Genomic DNA, 20,793 nt, shown 5'->3' with positions numbered 1-20,793 from the left:
GTTTGCTTTCCTTTCTGAAAATATAGGAATGCTCCCAAAGGGTGTGGGTTCTAGACAGGACGTTCTGCCCTTGGGCTCCTTTGGAATTGTCAGAGTTGACTGTCCATCTGTCAGCATCTTGTATTCAAATGGCAGGTGGACAAGGTGCAAAGGGAGACAATGAATGAGCCACACAACAATGCTAGGTTATAGCTTCAGACAACTCAACCCTTGCCTCGCTTGTTCTGTGTCCACTGCTTTCATCTGCATTATTTCAAGGAGACATGGCAAGGACAAGGGAAGACCGTGAGCTGTTGATACTTAATGTAATTTTCTAGCACTGTTGTTATAAATCACAAACTGCAGTAAATGATATGCTTTTAATTGCTCGAGAAGCTAATTAATCAGCCTGAGCTATTAAAACATTTCTGGTCACCTAACTTAGAACTGAGTTTTAGGCCATGTGAGCTCCTGTCTTGGGAAAGCTGAGCAATCCCTATTGGAAAAGCATCTGTCTTATTCTCATCACAGACAGAAGACAGGCAACTCATTGGTTCTGAGTGGCCTGGTTGGTCATGCGCTCACTTTTAGAAAGTTCACCATGGCTTCAAGTGGTGTCTGGTGTTACATCCTCCAAAGCCAGGCGTTGCAGTGCATTCTAGAATCACCAAAGTGAGCCTTTCTCAACCATACGGGCTCGGGGCAGAACCAAGGCTTCTCCAGGACGGAAGGAAAAGGGCTAACTTGGGAAGGGGGAATTGACACTGGGCCTGGAAAACGCTGAGCTACAGCTACTGTGCTCGAAATAAAGTTATATGAAAAGGGGCTGAGGAGACCTGAGTTCAATTCCCAGAACCAGTGTAGAAACAAAACAAGCCAGATAGGGCTGGAGCGATGGTTCAGCAGTTAAGAGCATTTGTTCCTCTTCTAAAGAACCTAGCTCAATTCTCAGCTCCCACAGGGCAGCTCACATTCTGTAACTCCAGTTCCTAGGGATCTGATGCCCTCTTCTGGGCCACTGAAACTTGAATTCAAACCGTTTTGAGTCTGCTTGTGGGTGATGGAAACACAGCCTGGTCCTCTGGAAACATAACCAGTGTTCTTATGCACTGAGCCATCGCTCTAGCCCCATCTTGTGGACATATTTAGAAACTGCACATTCTCAGGGTTTTATTTATTTATCTATCTATCTATCTATCTATCTATCTATCTATCTATATTTGTAGTTGTCAATGCTTTTTAAGGAGGATATGGATCAATCCTTTCTTTTTTTGACCTGGCTGGAGTGAAAGGTGTTTTTCCCATAGTATGCAAAATAAGAAAGGTGTGAGTAAGGGACCTGGCTGAAATCCGTGATCCATGATGTCCTACCTAACAACCCTTTCTCAATGTAAGAGAATCACAAAGCCAGATACAGTTGTGTTGGGGGCTCCCTGCCAGTATCACAGTCTGCAGATAAAAAAAAGGAAAATTGAAGAGGTGACAATGAAAACTTGGTACAGTCAGACTTGGTTCCTCAGACTGGATCAAACCTTCTAGAGCAGTGGTTCTCAACTTGTGACCTCCTGGGGTGGCATAGCAGATACTTATATTACTTACTCTTCATAACAGTAGCAAAATTATGAAAGAGCAACAAAAATAATTTTATGGCTGGGGGTGACCACAACCTGAGGAACTGTATTAAAGGGTCACAGCATTAGGAGGGTTGAGAACCCACTGTTCTAGAGAGTGTGATCCATGGTTTAATTTTCTTACACATTGAAACACAGTAACATTGGGGAGAGTCTCCATGTGACAATTCTTGTAACAAAGCTCCAGGGATAGCTATATTACAATTTCCCCGAAAATTACCCCACTAGAGCAAAGCACCTGAGACCTATAAGAAGGAGCTCTATTGGCTGGAGAACAGCGCTGGGACTAGGAAATACAGAAGGATGCTATTGATGGGGTCTCTTTCATTAGGATGAGTTTTGTTCACTGAGAGACAACGCCCAGGATTAGGGCCTAAACAGTTCTCAGGATTTGGGAGAGGTTCAGGTGGAGGCTGGCTCCTAATAGAACAGCCAAGGACCACAGCGGTTTGGCCACTTCTACTGTCATGGTCCAAGTGACCACTGAGGGAAGCATCTCGGTGAGCTTAGCAATCCTGGTTGCTCCAGTGCTCATTCTAGGCTGTGCTTTCTACACTGCTGTACAAAAAGAAAATGTAGTGAAGGGTTTATTTTTACTTAGACTTAAAGCCAGGGTCTTTCTGGGAACTATTTTAGGACAAGTTAATTGGGTTACTGTATCAGCTGTTAGAGAAACAGACTCAATTGGGTTGTATTATATAATCTAGACACACAAATTCTATAACTCATTAACTACACACTAACTAGATGTCTTAATATAAATGTTAGTAACTGTTACTGAAGTAGAATAAGGCAGCAAAGACCAATTATTAGATGCTGATTTGTTGATCTATTTAGTGATTTAATGCATTGTTTCTGCTGCCCATTTACCAAGCATGACTTCACTTGCTACCTAAAACAGAAATGACCTGGTGAAATAGCTGAAGCAGCCTACTGACTGCTACTTAGGCTTTATAAAATCTTGCTTGCCAGCCCCACCTGTACTTTGAGAGGACTGCAAACTGGACCCAATACCAAGGCCTTTTGGAGCAAGCCTGGCTTCCAGCCACCAGTAGCATCTTCTCTCTTCCCCTCCTTGGTGTTGGAGTTTCAGAAGGACTCGGGTAATGCTATCAATCAGAAAAGAAAGAAGCAGAAGATGGCTCATCTGACAGAAACCTGGTGACCTGAGTTGGATGCCCAGGACCCTTGTAAAGGTGGAAGGCGGGGACTGGATCCAGGTGTCCTCTGACCTCCACACTATGACACTCACACAAAACAATACATTTCCCTGTCATCTCTAAAAACTAGTTTGTTTTCCATCCCTCTGACAATACCTAATACAATCAACTTTTAAGTGTTGCTTGGCTCCCAGGTTCATAAGCTGTGGGGTCTGTGTTGTTTGTTTTCATGGAGATACCAGCAGATGTCAGCAAAAACTAAGGTGTCACATGAATCTCCAATAAGTGCTGTAAGCTGTTTCGCAGGTGATCACAATTCAAGTGCGAAGTTTAATGTGAAAGGTCAGTCTGGATAGGACACAACCGCTTGTTGTGAACTGTCAATCAAATTTTAATTAATTTTTTTGGAGGTGAGAGGGGTGTGAGCTGAGATTGGAATATGGGCTTCTGGGCAATAAAACTTTCAAGTACTCAATGTTCTTGTTAAACAAGCAACAAACAAAAACCTACACCAAATAACAAGACAGGATTCTTTCAGTGGCAAGATGGCTCGGTGGATAGTGCTTGCTGCTCAAGTGAGGATGGGTCTGGATCCCGAGCACCCACTAAAAGCCTGCAGGTGTGGTGGCTCATCTGTAATCACAGAGCTCAGGGAAGACTGGTGACCCTGGGCAAGCTGGCTAGCTAAATCTGTCCAATCACTAAGCTCCAAGGCTAGTGAGTCACCCAGCCTCAGCAGAGTGGCAAGCAATTGAGCCTAAGCAATGAACAGTCCTAACAACTCACACTTAGGAGCAAAAAAAGAAACAATAGAAAAATGACTAAAACAAAATGATTCTAAGGATACAGATAAAAATTAGAGTCTACCTATGTCCCTGCAAAATTATTTCCTCAGTTCAGAAAAGGTTAACAATTCTGCCTTTGAATTTGAAAATAGTTAGAAAAAACCTTTCTGATACCACTCAGACGACATCCCAGATCCAAGAACTGGCCAGCTCCTTGGGCTTCTGACACTTCGGCCAAAGGCAAATCCTAATTCCAAGATGAAAATGACTCTTTATCAAAGAAAAGCCATCGAGTGTGGAAATAACCAATGAACAAAAGTGGTATTCTTATGGTCAACTCAGACTGGCTACATAAATTTAGCTTCCACACTACAAAAAAGACACTGGACTCAGCAACACCAGAGCCTTGGTGTAATGGCTGTCTGCTAAGTGACAGGAGCCTTCAAAAGGCTTCAGCTAGTGAGAAGTGCTGGAGACACTCCCCTTGCCCCACAAACACCCATTCAGATTTTTTACCAAGATTTAATCAGTACCCAGAATTTTTACTTCTACACCATGCTCCGGGTTCTCCATTTCTTTCATCACTCCCTTGAGGAACATTTTTAGGAGTCTCAATCCTCATGTTTACCAACAGTTTTAACAGTGGGATGGATGATTTGAGTAAGGACCCCCACAGGCTTAGTCACCAGGGAGTGGCATTATGAAGAAGAATTAGGAGGTGTGGCTTATTGGAAAAGCACGTTACTGGTGGTGAGCACTGAGGTGTCAGAAGCCCATGGCAGGCCCAGCCTCTCTAGCCTGAGCATCTGGGTGTCAGGGTCTCAGACACCACTCCAGCATCCGTTTGCATGGCCCCACTCTCCCTGCCTCTGAAACTGTAAACGAACTCCCAATTAAATGTTTTCTTTTATTAAGAGTTGCCTTAGTCATGGTGTCTCTTCATAGCAACAAGACAAGTATGTGACCATTTATGTACTATACAAACACTCATGTTTTATATGTAAAAACTGGAAAGAATTTTTCTTCAGGAACTGACAGTACGAGGAGCGTTTGTGTTCATCTCTGTTTGGAAGAAAAAGAACTGTATCTTAGCACTTAGGTATCGAGGCTATTTTCAAAATAGGTTAACATCCAACTACTCTGTTGCACGGAGAGGTATCTTAGTAGTACCAGCTGAGGGCTGGGTCTATTTGCACAGTAGTGTGGGGCCAGGCACCAAAGAAATGCTAAGAATCAAGGGGAAAGAGGATGGCTATATGACCTTTAAACATCCATCAAAACATCGAAATTTTGTCGTTGTAAATAAACAAGAAAATTAAAGTTTATGTATTGAGAACTGAAGTTTTATTTTATTGCCCAAAAGTAGTCTGAACAGTGCTTGCTTGTTTTATTAATAACATATGAAATAGGAACCTTTCTGAACATTTACTGTTGCGAAATATCTATTAACAATAAAAGCTTTTAGTGTAAAGTGTTTCCCACATCTTCCTCTAGGACAGTCCTCTTGCTCATCACAGCCACGTTTCTCAGCGATGTGGGTAAGTTTCCATCACCAGGTTCCTGTGAAGCACATCTGTCTCCAGAGCAGCAATGGTATCAACACTCCCATGACCAGCGATGACATCTACAACTCCGTTTACGACTGATCCACATTTCACTTCCAGAACTTTCACTGCACACTTCTTTGCTGCGTTTTCGTCTTTGCTGGTCAATTATTTGGGTGATCACATTTGTAAAATATCATATGGGTGACAGGGAGATAACAGACCATATGCTTTGCTGTAAGTGAATTAAATAACAGGTGTACAGAGAGCAACCACTGGCAGAATATAAAAGAAGCTCACGATTGGCAGAGACCACGAGCACAGCTGCTAAGCACCTCCTCAGACAGAACCAAGCGCGCCCTTCCTCCTGCACTGCTGAGTTAGAGCTCCATGCAGCTAAGGGTGGACTGGGGTAAGCCCTGATCTGCACTAGACTGTTAGGAGAAGGGTAAGATTCACATCATTACCGAAATCTGTGCATATGGGAACCCTACAAACTGCAAACTACCTACACTTGATAGACTGGTCCAGAGAGGCTTAAAGCTGACTCTGGAGAAACAACCCATCTACATTTACATGAAATAAAAAATTATAAAGCACCCCAACTACAACTAAATCCATACGGAGGTGTTTCAGATTTAGTTTAACAATTAAGCTATAACTGCATCTCAAAGCGATAGAATTTTAGAAAGAAAGAGGAGTTGTAAAGACCCATAGTTTGATTCTATCAATTACCCAGCATGTTTATTATGGATTATCTCTCCTCCTTCAATTTCTATTTGCTCATAAAGCCACTTGCGGTCACAGCGGCACTCGGTCCCACATTTGTTCGAGCTACAGGTGGGACAAGCGTAGAAGCATCCCAGGCAGTCCTCGTCGAGGCAGTCGCAGAGGTCCATGCCACTGAACATCAGCAGGCCCTGGCTGTCGTACACCTTACTCTTTGCTGGAATAATTTGTCTGTAAAATAAAACAGTGTGTTGCACTTCATACATATTATTTTTGATTATTTAGTTGAGAATAAAACAGCAAAAAATGAAGGAGACGAAGTATTTTTATGTAGAGAGTGGGAGGGCAGGACTGGGAGGAGAGGAGGGATGGGGCTACATTTGGGATGTAAAGTGTGAAAATAAAGTAGCACATTCCTTGTCAAGCTCAGGGCCCAATTTATACCCTGAAAAATTCCAGATGGGAAGAGGTGACCCAACTCTTAAGTCCTGAAAGCAAAAAGGCCCCAAATGGCCACTAAAGATCACATAGAAGCTACTCCAGGCTAGTAAGGTGGCTCAGAAGGCTAACATAATGGCACAAGCCTTATAACTGAGGGATTCCTGACCCCAATGCAGGAGGCAAAAAGACTCCAGTTTTCCCCTGAGTTTCAACACCCATGCCATGTATATGCATCCACACACATATATATTCAGATGTCTGTCTACACAAATAATATAACTAAAAAGGAAATGTCCCTGCAAATGGCTTTACACAAACTAACACAGGAATGCGCAACTGGTAGTGATTTATTAGTTATCAAATGATACTGCTTGTGAACACGGGACACCTCCTCAGTGGTCTTATACTCTAACCAATCTGTTTCTTAGTTCTTAATGACTTCTGATAAATCTGTTCTGAAAATATTTTAAATCAATCCATGGTAAACTTAGCAAGGACAACTTAGGAATTGTCAATATCCTTTACACACACTCAAGGTCAGGACACACTTTAAGTGACTTAGCTCCCTTTCCTTCTGTTGACTGTACTGGAGCTGTTTGTCTACTCTGGACCTATGCAACAGAAAGTACTCTTGGGTCCTCATAAATCCAATGGCTTTTCAGTCCGTTGTCACCCAGAAAGAAAGTAGACGTACCAAAAAGAGAGCAATATCAAATTTTGCAAACAATAACTTGCCAGCTCTAAGGCGTTTCTTCAACCATTTTGCCTCTCACTTCAAAGCATTACCTTGTTCACTTCATGCTACCTTCTCAGAAAGAAGCTTCTAGAGTTCCAGTGGATGCTTTACTTTTCTATGAGTAACAGCCAAGGCTTTCAGAAGGCGCAACTAATCCAGAATACAATTTAAAATGATTGGTCAGGAAATTGAGAGTTAAGTAAAAAATATAGGGATAATGCAGATGTGAGCCAGTAATTTAACAAAGAACCTAAAGCTTCAGAACCAGCATCCCACCTGTCAGAACCAGCATCCCAGCTGTCAGAACCAGCATCCCCCCCTGTCAGAACCAGCATCCCCCCCTGTCAGAACCAGCACCCCAGCTGTCAGAACCAGCATCCCACCAGTCAGAACCAGCACCCCAGCTGTCAGAACCAGCATCCCACCAGTCAGAACCAGCATCCCACCTGTCAGAACCAGCATCCCACCTGTCAGAACCAGCATCTTCCCGGTCAGAACCAGCATCCCACCTGTCAGAACCAGCATCCTCCCGGTCAGAACCAGCATCCCACCTGTCAGAACCAGCATCCTCCCTGTCAGAACCAGCATCCCACCTGTCAGAACCAGCAGCCTACCTGTCAGAACCAGCAGCCTACCTGTCAGAACCAGCGCTGGCATTTTTGGTGAGCTTCCTCTTCTCCCTTTTCCCACTCTCTGGAGCAAATTCAGTTTGCTTTCCTGGGTTTGTAAACTGCAGAGACCTCAGAGCTTTAGCAGTCCTTCCCTGAACGAAAGAAAACTATAAATTCAAACCTTGACATCAAACAATAGGACTTTACTTAGCATTAGCCCCGCCCTGCAACTCCCATCTAGAAGGCACTTTGGAGCACATATAAAAAGGAATGTGGGGAAAACCCACACTCTGCTAGTCTATATTCAAACATCTGTACTATTTTTGTCACTTTCATCTCTTGGATAACAGGTGCTGGAGCCTGGCACATTGATGACAGCAATGGCTGCCACCACTGTAGAGAAGGCAGCAAAAGTCATCTCATAAAACAACAACAGCACAGAATGAAGGTTCAAAATAACAATTACCTGTGCTTCAGAACTTCTAACTTTATGAAGTAATGTGGCTTTGAATTCTGAACTGTACTGATGTATATATATATATATACACACACATATATGTACACATCATATCAAATCACATGTATGATATTATATATTATATAGTGGCTCTGACAAACAATAATTTTGGTGTCTAAGGCTTTAAGTCTGTTATTTGGGGAGGGAAAAACAAGCAGTCTTTCAAAATGTTTTCCTACACCCAACGTCAACATTAGGTGACAAGGCAGTCATGTAAGAACAATGGAGTGATGAGGTGAAGACATCCAAGTGCTAGAATCATCAAGTATCTATGATGAACGTCATAGAACGCTGGTCCTGGAGATATGCCTGAGAGGAACACAATACACACAGCTTAACATTTTAATTTGGCTTATTAATACAGTGAGAAGGGGAAAACCGAGAAAATGTGCCAGCAGCAAGAATTGTATGAGGCTTAAAAAGAGAAGCTCAGAGAAGTGCTCTGAGAGTATCAAGGCAGCTTCACGAGTCCCAACTTTCCTGATACGTCTAAATGACCTGTATATAGGCATGTCAACAGGGAAGAGGCATAAATATTTTCTACTTTACAATGCACAACTGTGCTCTTTGAGCACAGGGAGCCCTAAATTTCACCTAAACTATATTCAGAATTTGGAGGCAGAAGCATTAATGAAAAGTCACAAATACTTAAAAATCTCAAACAAGAATGGGATAGTTTCAAAGGAGAAAAGTTGAAATTACCCTGGATGACCACAGGCCACTGTGACTCACACTGGGGAAACCTTGTTGTGGGGAGGCTGACAGATGCTCTGTCATTGGAATGAGGCTAGTCTTGACTACATGGAGGGCACCAGGCTCCCACCTCAAAACCAAAACAGCATCAACAATAAGCCACTTCTCTGAGTCTTTGTTAAAGCAGTGCTTTAGTCCTACACAGAAAGAGTCGCCCTTCCTGGTGTGTAGCCTCTGGTAGGTGATACATCTATTGACCTATTTCAGTATCAGAAAAGGACCTGACCTCCCTAAGTTTGGCCTTTGCCAATATTCTAAGGCCATTCCTAAACTCTCCTTCCTAAGGTCTTAGAAACTGTAGCATCAGAGTTGGGTACATTATGTTCTTTCCTTCTAAGCCTTTATTTTCTGCTCATTCTGGACCTTCAGAAACATTTTACTTTGCCTCACATTTAAATCTGTTATACACTAATGAGTGCGATAAAAGTGTAACGTTCACAATGCAGAAAGCACAAGGGCATTTATACATACATCTGACTCGGGTTTCCGTCTCTGGCGGTCATCTGAATCAACATCCACACTTCCGTTGATGATCTGGGTACATTTTGGGCAAAGCTTCCAACCAGGTACGAGCTGTCTTCCAAACTTTGCACTCAGAAAAGTGGCATCATCTAGGTCAATCACGTGCAGGTTCTTTTTGGCTAGCTTTTTGTGTATGTTAAATGGGTCACAGCACGACTTCTGCAACTCCTCAAATCTGTCAATGTAAATTTTTACATGATGCAAACAGATTGTATTATTCCCAGACAGTGTCATTCCAGTCCTAAGCTGAAGCAAAAGCATATCATTTGATGACAGTTCTTGCAAAGTCTTGAAACCTGTGTGCCGAGTATAGAAGGTTTTATGGCAGTCATGTGTGGTCCGAAGCTGGACTCCAACTGAACACGGGTCCATCATCCTTGCGTCTATCACGCGTCCCCTGTTTTATTTGTCTAGAAATCTTTGGCAGGTCAACCTAGAGAAAACATTAAAGACAGATCTGTACTGAAAACTCTAATTTTGAAAACTACAGAATGTAGTAAAACCCAGCTTCTTTAGAAAACAGAAGCACAACATAGCAAACACAGCATAGGAATTACCAAAAGCCTACACAATGTAAGAATGCATCCGTCATGGAACATGAGAAACAGTCCTTGCCTGCCAGCACTACACCAGAGTCCTGGCTGTCCCAGCTACAACTCTGAGACCATCCTACATAGTTTAAGGAGAGAAACAGAGGAAACAGGAAATACTCATATGAGAAATATTAGGGCATTTAACAAGGATGCTGGAAACCAAAACACTGTATATTTTACATAGCATACAAATGTTACAAAACATACAAAAGGCATTCGAGCCCAGTACTATTTCAATCAAAAGACAAGTGAACATTCTCCCCCATCCTGCTGGAGCTCAAAGCTGGTCTGCATGAAAGAGTAAAGGTCCAAGAAAACGTGAAAGAAAAGAATGGCTGATTTACTAGAAAGATAAATAAAGACACTATGGTATTGCTGTAGTATAGACAAACAGACTGGGGTTTGTTACATGACATGGTATTATAAACACAGGGGGTATTACACGTCAAAGTTAAAAGGATTACTGGCTAACATGAAAAAAGACAAAATTACATCTCTTCTTGCTGAACAAACACCAGCTACAGATGAATAACCACACATCAAAAGTTTAAGTACAACCTTTACAAGGAAATATCGAAGGCTGTGAGACTGATGCAGTATGGCTTCCCCTCTGGACACTGCAAGATCACCCCACAACCACCTTAGAGTGGAGATTACCTTGGTCTGGTAACCACAGCAGCTAACTGACAGTGATTGCAGAAAGGCAAACTGTAAACTGTAAACACTTCAAGGGAACTGACAGGCTAACTGAAGGAAGGATTCAAGGATGTAACCTCCAAAAGGTTGTTGTTCATGATGGGGTGAGCCCCTTGCAGCTGTTTCGCAGCGTTACCCAAGCTCCTGCAAATAACCTCATTAACATTCTGTAACATAAGCCAAATAAACACACTGGCTCACCTGGGTACTTTGGTATGAACATTATTTAGGTTTGTGCTTAGTGCCCCACCTGTGGTAAGCAGATGTTTGTTCAGGTCTCCCCAGGGAAAGTTAGTGCAACAAACTGTGGAGTCTGTGTGCGAGTACTATCATGGCCTGAAATCAGATGAGCAGGCAGAGACTACACTGTATTCTTGAGACCAGCATGTGTGGGATGAGACTGCCAGCAATTCATGAAGGCAGTGGCATGGCCAGTATTATTAGAGACTCAACTTGGTGGGTGACCTGGATGAAAGACAGACTGAGATGGAGGTGCTGGTTGTCATTTCTTACAAGGACCCAAAGACTTGAACCCAAAGAGAGTCAAATGAGGTATAGAGGAGGAGAAAACTGGAGAAAATGACCTTTAATACAGGAGAAAGAAAAGTCATAATTTAGTATGCAAATGGATCCTTAGCGATGGCCTGAGGAAAGAAACTGAAAGCACTCTGTTACCAACTCCTTGAAATAGACAGCAGGCCCTGGGTTCAGGTCCCAGTACCTGTAAACAGTGAGAGAACAGCACTATGATCTCAGCATCTGGGAGGTGGAAGATGACAGAGAAAAACATTCCACATCAACCTCAGATCTCCATGTGCACCCACCCATAAACCACATGCACATACAATAGACACAAACCACTGCAATAGATATGAAATTCACAAACAGTAAGATTCAGTGACCTACCAATACCATTTACTTGGGTAAACCATCTGTGTAAAAGTGCACATGCCTGGGAGTCAAGCAGGTATCACAGGGGCTAGCTGCCTCATTAGGCAGTCTGCTCATATACTGTCAAGGGTCAGGCTAGTACAGCCCTTTAAGCAGGCACCCATCTTGACAGGTCATATTGTGCCTTCAAAAGGCCACGCAGGGGTTGCTCCATCCCCCTATGCCCTCAGTTCCAGCTTGTTCTGTCCTCTAAGTTCTGCTACACAGCCCTTTCCATCTGATTTCCCAGCCGCTGCTTCTTAACTCACTTGGTCTGCGTGGGGGGAACATGGCCTACAATGACTAGGTCATTTCTCAATAGCTTCATGCTGTTCCATTTACCTGCAGGGCTGTTTGTTCTTCGGCAATGTTGATAATGCTCATGCAACTCCTCTCTTAACTAACAGTAAGACATCACCCCACCCCCTCCCATAGGGTCTTACTATGTAGCTCTGGCTGTCTTGGAACTCAGGGATCCACCGGTTTCTGCCTCCCAAGTCCTGGCATTAAAACAGTGTGCCACCAAGACAGCTCACAAATACACCATATACTCTTCAGCTCCAGCAGAAACCGGAAGCACACCCTCTGATGAAATATGCAGTAAACAGGCTGGGAAGTTCAATGGACTTCCCTAATTCCCTGTAGACTCTGCCAGTTTGGCCTCCATTTATACATTTCACCAGGGACTTCTTACCAGTGAACCCCTTTTTTCATCTAAAGTGATCTTTCACCAGTTACCTGGCTGATAAATACAAACACTTATCATGTATACTTGTGTGGCAGTAATGATTTACTGGCTTTCCCTTTTCTGGATAATTAGAGAAAGGCTGGTGGCCCACACCTTTAATCTCAGTCCACTGGAGGCAGGTAGATCCCTGAATTCCAGGCCAACATGGTCTACACAGTGAGTTCCAGGACTGCATGGTGAGGCACTGTCTCAAAAAATAAACTAACAAGAAAGATCAGTATGTTCCAGACACTCTTTGGGATGAGTACTCCCCATGCAAGAAAAATACAGTTTCTAATACAAGTTTGTAACAAACCCCAACACCCTAAAATTTTTACTATTCTGGATCTCATGAATTTGAGCCTTAAGGACAATTTCCAACAGTTCTAAGAAGCCCCGTGTCCAAATACTTTCAAAATTATACCTAGGCATTCTTACTGACAAATACTAAGACCAAACACATTATACTTTAATTCCTGAATGCAGCAACGGGTCTGCGGGCCCTTCTTGGATATGTATGGAATTGTGTATATATCTATTTTCTTTTCCAAACAGCAAAAATACTTCTGACAAGTATTTTCACTAAGCCACTTGCTTTAAGCTTTTGTTGTTGTTTTGCTCTGCTTTTAAAACAGCCATTAACTGAATTCCTGTGGATTTCACCCGAGAGGAAGGGCGGGATTTCTAGTGTCCCCTTCATCCCCACTGATGAACTCCAACAAAATACTTCTCAAGCCAGCTTTAAGTCCCGCCGTCTCTAGATCCATCAAGTTTGTGGAGTCACTGGCCACCTGAGGCACGCTGACTCTAGCGTCACCTGTTCTCCGACTGGCATTGGATCTGCCTGTGCCTCTCACTGCTCCTCAGCTTGTCCCAGCATCACTACCCCTATCCTTCAGCACACAGGGTGCGGCTTGTTTTCCACCAACCCAGGTGAGAGAGTGACTTCACATCTTCCCACTTTACAGAAACATCACGCCTTGTTGCTTGTTAAATTCTTCTATGTATGAAGCTCCGAGTGCAGGGAGCTACCTGATTCCTGAAGAGTCATGGCTTCTCTAAGTAATGAATTCTGGCGCTTTCCTCTTAACTTTTTTTTTGAATGAACATATGTTCAGAAATCCCTAGAATCCCAAAGCAAGAAGGCAGATCTCTGTGAAATCCGTATGACCAGATCCTCCTTCTCTGGAGTGACTCCCACCCCAGCCCTGAATGGGATGCATGAATTAATGTCCCATGCATTGCCACAACGATATGATTCAAGTCATCAAAAAGGTCCAACAAACACCTACTATGTACATGGTATGGGGGCGGGGGAGAGACGGGATGGGGACAGGGGACCTGACAAACAAATAAACACCCCCAATCCACCAAACTGCTTAGCCAAATCACATGGCTAGGGCTGTGAATTTTAAAGAGGGGATTAAGAGATGGTTCAATGGCTGCAATGTTCAATTCCCAGCACCCACACAGTGGCTCATAAGCCCCTGTAACTTCAGACTCCCTGTTCTGACCACTCTGGGGATCAGGCAGGCACTGGTGCACAGACACATATACAGGCAAAACACCCATACATATAAAATTAAGTAGTTAAAAAAATTGTTTTCCCAGCACGTGAGAGGCAGAAGCAGGCGATCTCTGAGAGTTCAAGGCCAGCCTCGGCTACAGAGAGAATCCCAGGACAGCCAAGACTACAGAGAAAAACTGTCTCAAAAACAAAACAAAACAAACAACCCCCCCCCCAAAAAAAAAACCAAACCCAAAAAAACCTAAAGATCCAAGCCTGGTGACTCATGTCTGGAAGAAAGCTTAGGCAGTTTGGCAAAAGTGAGACCTCAAGTTGAAGAAACTGGGGCTCCAGCTCAGCGGTGAAGCCTAGCGGCCTGCGCGAGGCCCAGGGTTCAAATCCTAATACAAACTAAAAAAAACTGTAGGCTTAGCCGGGCGTGGTGGCGCGCGGGCCTCTGATCCCAGCAAACGGCAGTTTGAGCGCTGTTGAGTTCGAGGCCAACCTGGTCTACAAAGCGAGTCTAGGACAGCAAAGGCTACACAGAGAAAACTTGTCTCCGGGAAAAATTAAAAACAGAAACCTAGGTGGCTGTGATTCAGAAGCGGTGGCGGGCCGACTGCGGTCAGGGCACCGCCGCGTCACTAGGCCGCTGCTACAAACCGCAAGTTCCCTCCGCCTGGCAGGCCTTCCCTCCCAAGCCTCCTCCGGGTCCCCCGTGGTCTCCCACATTCAAGTGCCCTCTGCGGCGTCCACTCACAGCCGTGCGGCCCGAGCCACTTGAGCGGCCGCCGGTCTCTCCGTGAGGCTCCGGAAGCACGGTATCTGCCTAGGCCAACTTCCGCGCCCCACACTCCCGCCTGCTCCGCGCTGACACCGAGAGGAGAGCGAGTGCGGCTAGAGAGACTGCGTGCATCATAAAGACGAGCCGGGAGCCGCCTAGAGCGGAAGCCCGCGCGGCCGCCTCCGGAGGCGGAAGGGCTGTGTCAGGGACTTGGGGAATGACTCAATCCAAAGCAAGAGTTGCTTCAGATACTCGCCCTGGGGCGCTCGTGATCTCCCCGGCTGCCAACACAAGTTTCTTTTACTTGGTTTGCAAGTCTGTTCTGTGCAGGATACCAAACTGCTGTACCTAGATACCCCCTCACCCTGCAGGGGAGTGAGTTAAAAGCAATTCCGGAACAGACCCTTTATTTAAAGTCTCACAGTTTATTTTTTGCTTCATTCCAACTTTTATACACTATCATATATATATTATATTATATATATTTTTTTGAGTAATAGGTAGGCCCCAGGAATTTAGTCTTTCTGTTTTTCGGTGGAGGGAAGAGAGGGAAACTTTATCATTGTTGTTTTGAGGTGTGGTGGGTTTTTGTTGGTTTTGTTTTTGAGACAGGGTTTCGACCAGGTAGTTGAGACTGGAGCCCAAAACTCTGTATGTAGTCCATGCAGCTATAAATGAGGTAACTTAAGACTGATACATGAACACAGTGTGCTTGCATCAACTCCACCTCCACTGATACAATGTAGGGGCACAGGAAGGGGTTCATTTTCTTTGTTAGTTAAAGAGTTAAAAGGGAGGAAATCGTTAACAGAAATTTTAGGGTGTGTCTGCAGAGTCAACATATGGTACCTGGGAAATTGGGTCTCTTCCTGGGGATCTTAGTTTTGTTAATAAAATAATAACGAGTAGACGCAAACAGAAACTCAAGGATAATTCATAAGAGTTTAAAAAGAAAAACCCAGGGCAGGCCCCAAGGAGAAGATAAACACGGAAGCCAGCCACCATGAACAGGCAGCCTTGGGGTAGAAGGGTAGAGCTTCAGAAAAAGAGCAAGGGAGCCCAGAGGTAAGCTAGGGAGCTCTGGCCAGCATCTGAGCAGAAAGATGAAAGAAAAACAAATAGTGGTGCAGTTTAGAGTCAGGCCTCAGAAAGTTGGTCTGACTCAGATCAGCCAAACCTAAGCAAGGCTCTGCTCGTAAGGACTGCACAAGAGGGGTGGAAGTCCGGGAAGGGGAAACACATTATCTGGAGCTGGATCTGCCTTCCTAGTGGAGGCCTCCTAGTCAGTGTGAGCTGCCCCATTGGGTTAGCCTGAGGGAAGAGACAAGCACGCTCCTACGCCGAAACATAGATTCCACGAGCCTTTCCCTCCAACTCCTCCCAAACCCCCTCACCATTTCTCTCTCTCAAAGTTAGGTACAACCTTTTTGCTTTTTGTTTGTTTGTTTGTTTTTGTTGTTGTTGTTTTGTTTTTAAATCCGGAGCCCATTCAGGGCTGTCAGTCTTTGCTGAGTGGCCCATACATGGGAGAGTATCAGGAGCTGCATCTCTGAAGAACACTGACTCTCTCTTCCCCAATAGCCACTAAATGCTCACAGTTCCTCAGCTAAGAGTGGGACTTCATGGGATCCCCTTGTTAGGTGCAAAGTGGCTCCCAATACGGCAGTGCCGGTGACAATGTCCTAAACAGGAGGACTCTGGCCAGGCATGCAGAAGCCTAAAGGAAGGTTCCTGCTTAACAAGGAACCTCGCTTAATCCTTCAAGAGCCTCCCTCACCCTGTCCCAAATGTCAACTACCTTGGGCAAGGGCATCTAGTTTCCAGCCAATCTGAACACCCTACATCAACTCAAAGATTTCCCCCTCCAGTGCCCCTCCACCCCCTCAGCCTCGACAGTTTGATTACCAGTAAACTCCTCTTTCTATCCATGGAGTGGTCCAGTTCTGTGGTTTTACTATACCCTTGGTTCCAAATGGGTGTGTTGTTTTGTAAGTCTATAATACTTGACACCCCCTCCCCCGCCACACACACACACACACACACACACCTTAAAGAGGGTCAATCCACACCTGGCACTAGGTAGACAGCATACAAGATTATTTTAGGTGTTTCCAAAAACGTGACTGAATTAGGGCTGACAAATTGTCAGTTTAGACATGCCATGATTTTTTCATAACAGTTTTTCTATTCTGTTTTTGACTGCAAGTGACCCTCTGTTCCATCATATTTTCTATTTATTTTAACTTTGGCACGCCTTATAGTTTACTAACTTACCACATATATTTAACACAACTCTGCCTATGTTTCACAAAGTGCACGCTTGCTCATATCCTAAATTTAAAACATCCTACAAACACTGCGTGTATCTCCTAAGCTACTCGCATACTTACTGGCTACAGTTACTGCTTCTTATGAATTTCATCCATCTTTAATTAAGCTGCGAAGGCACTCAGCATCGTTGGAGTGGAAAGCTGGAGGAGGTAAGCCGAAGACAAATGGTGTCCTTTTTATGCTGCATCAGATACTGTATTTTATCCATATGAAAACTGTAAAACTTTTTTTAAAAAAGTGTGGGATAATGAAAGGATCTTTGACTCAGAATCTTTTATGCTGATGCAAATGTCTCCAACTAGGCTGTGTCTCTATGGGGCTTACAGGGTTAGGGTAAGAGAGGTGCCCTCCTCCTAGCTCCCCCAACCCTCAAATCATGAGGCATTTGGGGCTCTCTCCACTAGGGGGCGCTAACAGGTCCTTAGGAGAGTAAGGATAGAAAAATGCTGAGCATCCTAAAAGGACCTGGATGGTCCCTGCGAGAGCTGGCTGATCCAGTGTTTCTAGCCTTACAAGTGTGAGAAGCCCTAAACTAAAGGAAAAAGAAGGCCCAGTGAGGGTAAGGGCTGACAAAGAAGAAGCACTGGGAGTTTCTGGCTGATCAGCTAGAAGCGGTAGGAAGGAGAAGGTGGTTTTGGAGTGCACAGGTGCAGATCAGAGGGAAGAATGGGCCTGGAAGGGTGATGTTGAAGAGCTATGTTTATGATAGCAAGTGAAGATGCCCAGGTCAAAGAAAGAGTTGAGATGAGAGAACTCAAAGCTGGAAGATGAGGGTTGGAGAAATGTCAGTCTATAATAACTGCCACAGCCTTGGGGATGAGGTAGGTAAAGGAAAAAATAAACTAGCCAATGAATGTTCGGGGTAAGATGAGAAACACAATCCTGGGCCCTCGTTCTGTTTTCCTAAATCAGAATCTCTGCATAGAAGGCCCAGGAATATGATGCTGTCTGGGCAAGTGACCTCGGGTGCTTCTAAAGCATAATTGTTGGCTAACAATAGATGGAGGTATCAGAAGAGCTGTCTGAGAAGGAGCAGGCAGTGAAGCATCAGGAAAACTAGCAAAGCAGAGTACCACGGTGGGGTCTCAGCACTTGGGAGGCTGAGACTGAAGGACAGTTGCACATTTTGGGGTAACCTAAGCTACAACGTGCAAGGCTGTGTGAAAAATGAAATGAAACACTCCTCCCAAAACAAAACAAAAGGAGCTCAAAGGGGGGGGGAAGACATTGTTTAACCCAATCTGTCTGAAATATTTTAAGATATAATTAACATAAAATGTGAGGTGTGCTATATTTTTTCCATACTAAAACCTGGAAATCTAATGTTTATACCACATTCAGGTATTCAGTAGCCACACATATTAGCACAGCTGCGGCAGCATACATAAAAGAACTAAAGAAGACTGCAGAGAAAAAGAAAATACAAAGAACAAAATTAACTCCTTCACTGTAGTGATAAGGTGTTCTTAGGGGATGTGATAAGAGCCTTCTCAGAGAAGTGGTGGGAATGGAAGCCGGAATTTTTAATAAAGCACAACTGGAGACGACAGGCACACACTGAACACCTTTAGACTTGTTTGCTGTGTCAATTATCAGGATCACACCAGTGTTCAGAGTCCAGGCAGGGTTTAAAGTGTCAGCTGGTGGAGCAGTTTCCTGGAAGACCAGGCTAAGATCCTTCTCCTAGATGGGTAAGGAAACGGAAAGGAACTGAGACTCGGGAGAAGCATGGGGCAAACACAGTAGCTTAGAGCGTGGTAGCGGTGGAGGGGTTCATGGACAGTTGAAGAGAGTACATTCTTAGCTAGCTGCTCTTCAGTTAAACTTTTCTATTGAATCTTAACACATCCCAAAGAAGAGTTTGAGACCTACCTACCTATCGTTTTATGAATTTTTTTTTATTTCCCAGATCCAGAAACCATCAGTGCCCCCAATGCCTACATTATGCTGCACCTCAGTTATCATCCCTTGTTACCTAGGTATCATCCCTCGTTACCTAGGTAACCGCCTCTCTAACGTCATTTACCATAGACTTTGGTAACATTCGAACTTTGTGACAGCATCGCCTATAGTTCTTCAGGTTTGGCTTCTTGGGCTTTAACTTTCTCTCTGAAACTCATTTGTGTTATATGTACCAACAGTTCCTTGTATTTCTCGGCAAAATTTTATTCTAAAGATTTCACTAATGATTAGAAAAAAAAAGATGTGGTTCATTCTACCTGCAACTCTTATAAGTAGTGCTGCTATGACATTCTGCCTCTATCTTCAGCCATTTTCTCCGAAGACAGGATTTTTCTGTGTAGCCCAGTCTGGCCTTAAAGTCCGCATCCTTCAGCCTCCTGAGTGTAAGGAGGTGTCCGTAGCCCGTTCATATTGTGTCTTTTTGGTTCACATACATCCACACTTTTGTTTAGAGATGTAGTGGGGAGAGGGCATCTTGGGTTAGAGACAGTGTGTATACCCAATGGAGTAAATCCAGACAAAGAGTTTTTCAAAGTGTTTAAATCAACTCACTCTTTCTAAAGTTAATTTGTTTTCTGAAACACGCTTACCAACACTCAACTGTTGATGTTAAACCTAATATTATCAGTTATTGTTTATTTGCATTATAGTTACTTTACTTTTTCAAATTGAATTGTTTTGTTATTAATCTCTGTCCCTGTCTCAGTTCCACCCCCTTTCTGTGCAGATGTGCATGAACATGCGTATCATGTATATGGGGTTCAGAGGGCAAGTTTGTAGAGTTGTTTTTCAACTTTTACCTTTTACCTTTTAACATTACGTTGATCTTAGGCCACCAGGATTCCATGGCAAGTTCCTTAGCTCAGTGAGCCATCTTGCTAGCCCATTTTTAGGTATTCTTTTTAAAAAATTGCTTGTTTATTTATTTATTTATTTACCTAGTGTGTGTATTTGTGTGTGGATTCAGAGCACAGCTTTTGGGAGTCAGTTATCTCCTTCAAGCGTATGTGGTCTGAGAATCAAACTCAGACCATCAGACTTGGTAGCAAGTGGTTTAACCAGCTGAATCATTGTGCTGGACCCATTGCAGCTATTCTTAAAGATGTGCAAGCCGTTGCTTTCTAAAGGTAAGTTGCTGTAAGGGCCAAATTATGATGCAAAGCCAAACTAGAACGAGATAGCCTGATTCCATTCCTGTTGGATAACCAAAAGAAATTAATACAGTTCTCTGTATTATTGAGGTTTTTTTTAGAGTCACAGAACTTATGAAATGAGTATCTATCTATCTATCTATCTATCTATCTATCTATCTATCTATCTAACTATCTATCTATCTATGTATCTCTATACATGGAGTTTATTTTGGAATGATTTACAAGCTGCAGTCCAACTAATCCAACAATGCTTTGCTGTGAATGGAAAGTACAAGAGTCTAGTACTTGCTCAGCTTCACAAGTCTCAGCCGGTCTTCAGTATATGCTGGAATCTCAGAAGAAGTAAGCTCCAATGCCAGGGAAGGAATGGATGTGCTAGCAAGGTGAGGGCAAGCAGGCGAAGAATCAAACCTTCCTTCTTTCATGTCTACACAGGCTTCCAGAAGAAGCTGTGGCCCAGATTAAAGGTGTATATTCCCACCTCAAGCTCCACATCAAAAGCCTCAAGATCTGGATCCCAGGGGCTCTCTCCATTTCTGGGTTGGAGTTCATTCCAAATGTAGTCAAGCTGACAACTGAGAACAACCATCACATTCTCAAAGCTCCAAGTACTTACTGTAAAAAACAAGAATACTTCCAGGATTGTTGAGAGGAAGTAAATGAGTATGCATGTTCATTTGTGCACGTGTGCCACCTTTACG

General features: G+C 43.7%; 1 protein-coding gene and 1 long non-coding RNA gene across 2 annotated transcripts; one reads left to right on the top strand and one right to left on the bottom strand.

The window, feature by feature from the left end:
• Positions 1-4,876: 4,876 nt before the first annotated feature.
• Positions 4,877-14,786, bottom strand: ARL14EP (ARF like GTPase 14 effector protein). Its single transcript, XM_084775290.1, has 5 exons — positions 14,622-14,786; positions 9,358-9,841; positions 7,641-7,768; positions 5,835-6,059; positions 4,877-5,334 (listed from the first exon to the last, which is right to left on the bottom strand). The coding sequence occupies exons 2-5, from the start codon at positions 9,781-9,783 to the stop codon at positions 5,280-5,282; spliced, it is 834 nt and encodes a 277-aa protein (XP_084631416.1). The 5' UTR covers positions 9,784-9,841; positions 14,622-14,786; the 3' UTR covers positions 4,877-5,279.
• A 1,982-nt stretch (positions 14,787-16,768) lies between these two features.
• On the top strand, positions 16,769-19,151 carry LOC311593712. The gene is made up of 2 exons (XR_014777808.1): positions 16,769-17,125; positions 18,886-19,151. It is a non-coding gene; the product is annotated as an uncharacterized lncRNA (long non-coding RNA).
• The last annotated feature ends 1,642 nt before the right edge of the window (positions 19,152-20,793 follow it).

This window comes from Acomys minous, assembly GCF_964271855.1.
Source record: "Acomys minous genome assembly, chromosome: 3".
In the NCBI taxonomy this organism is placed as follows: domain Eukaryota; kingdom Metazoa; phylum Chordata; class Mammalia; order Rodentia; family Muridae; genus Acomys; species Acomys minous.
The sequence above is the reverse complement of the archived record's forward strand: the minus strand, read 5'-3'. Positions and strand labels throughout refer to the sequence as shown.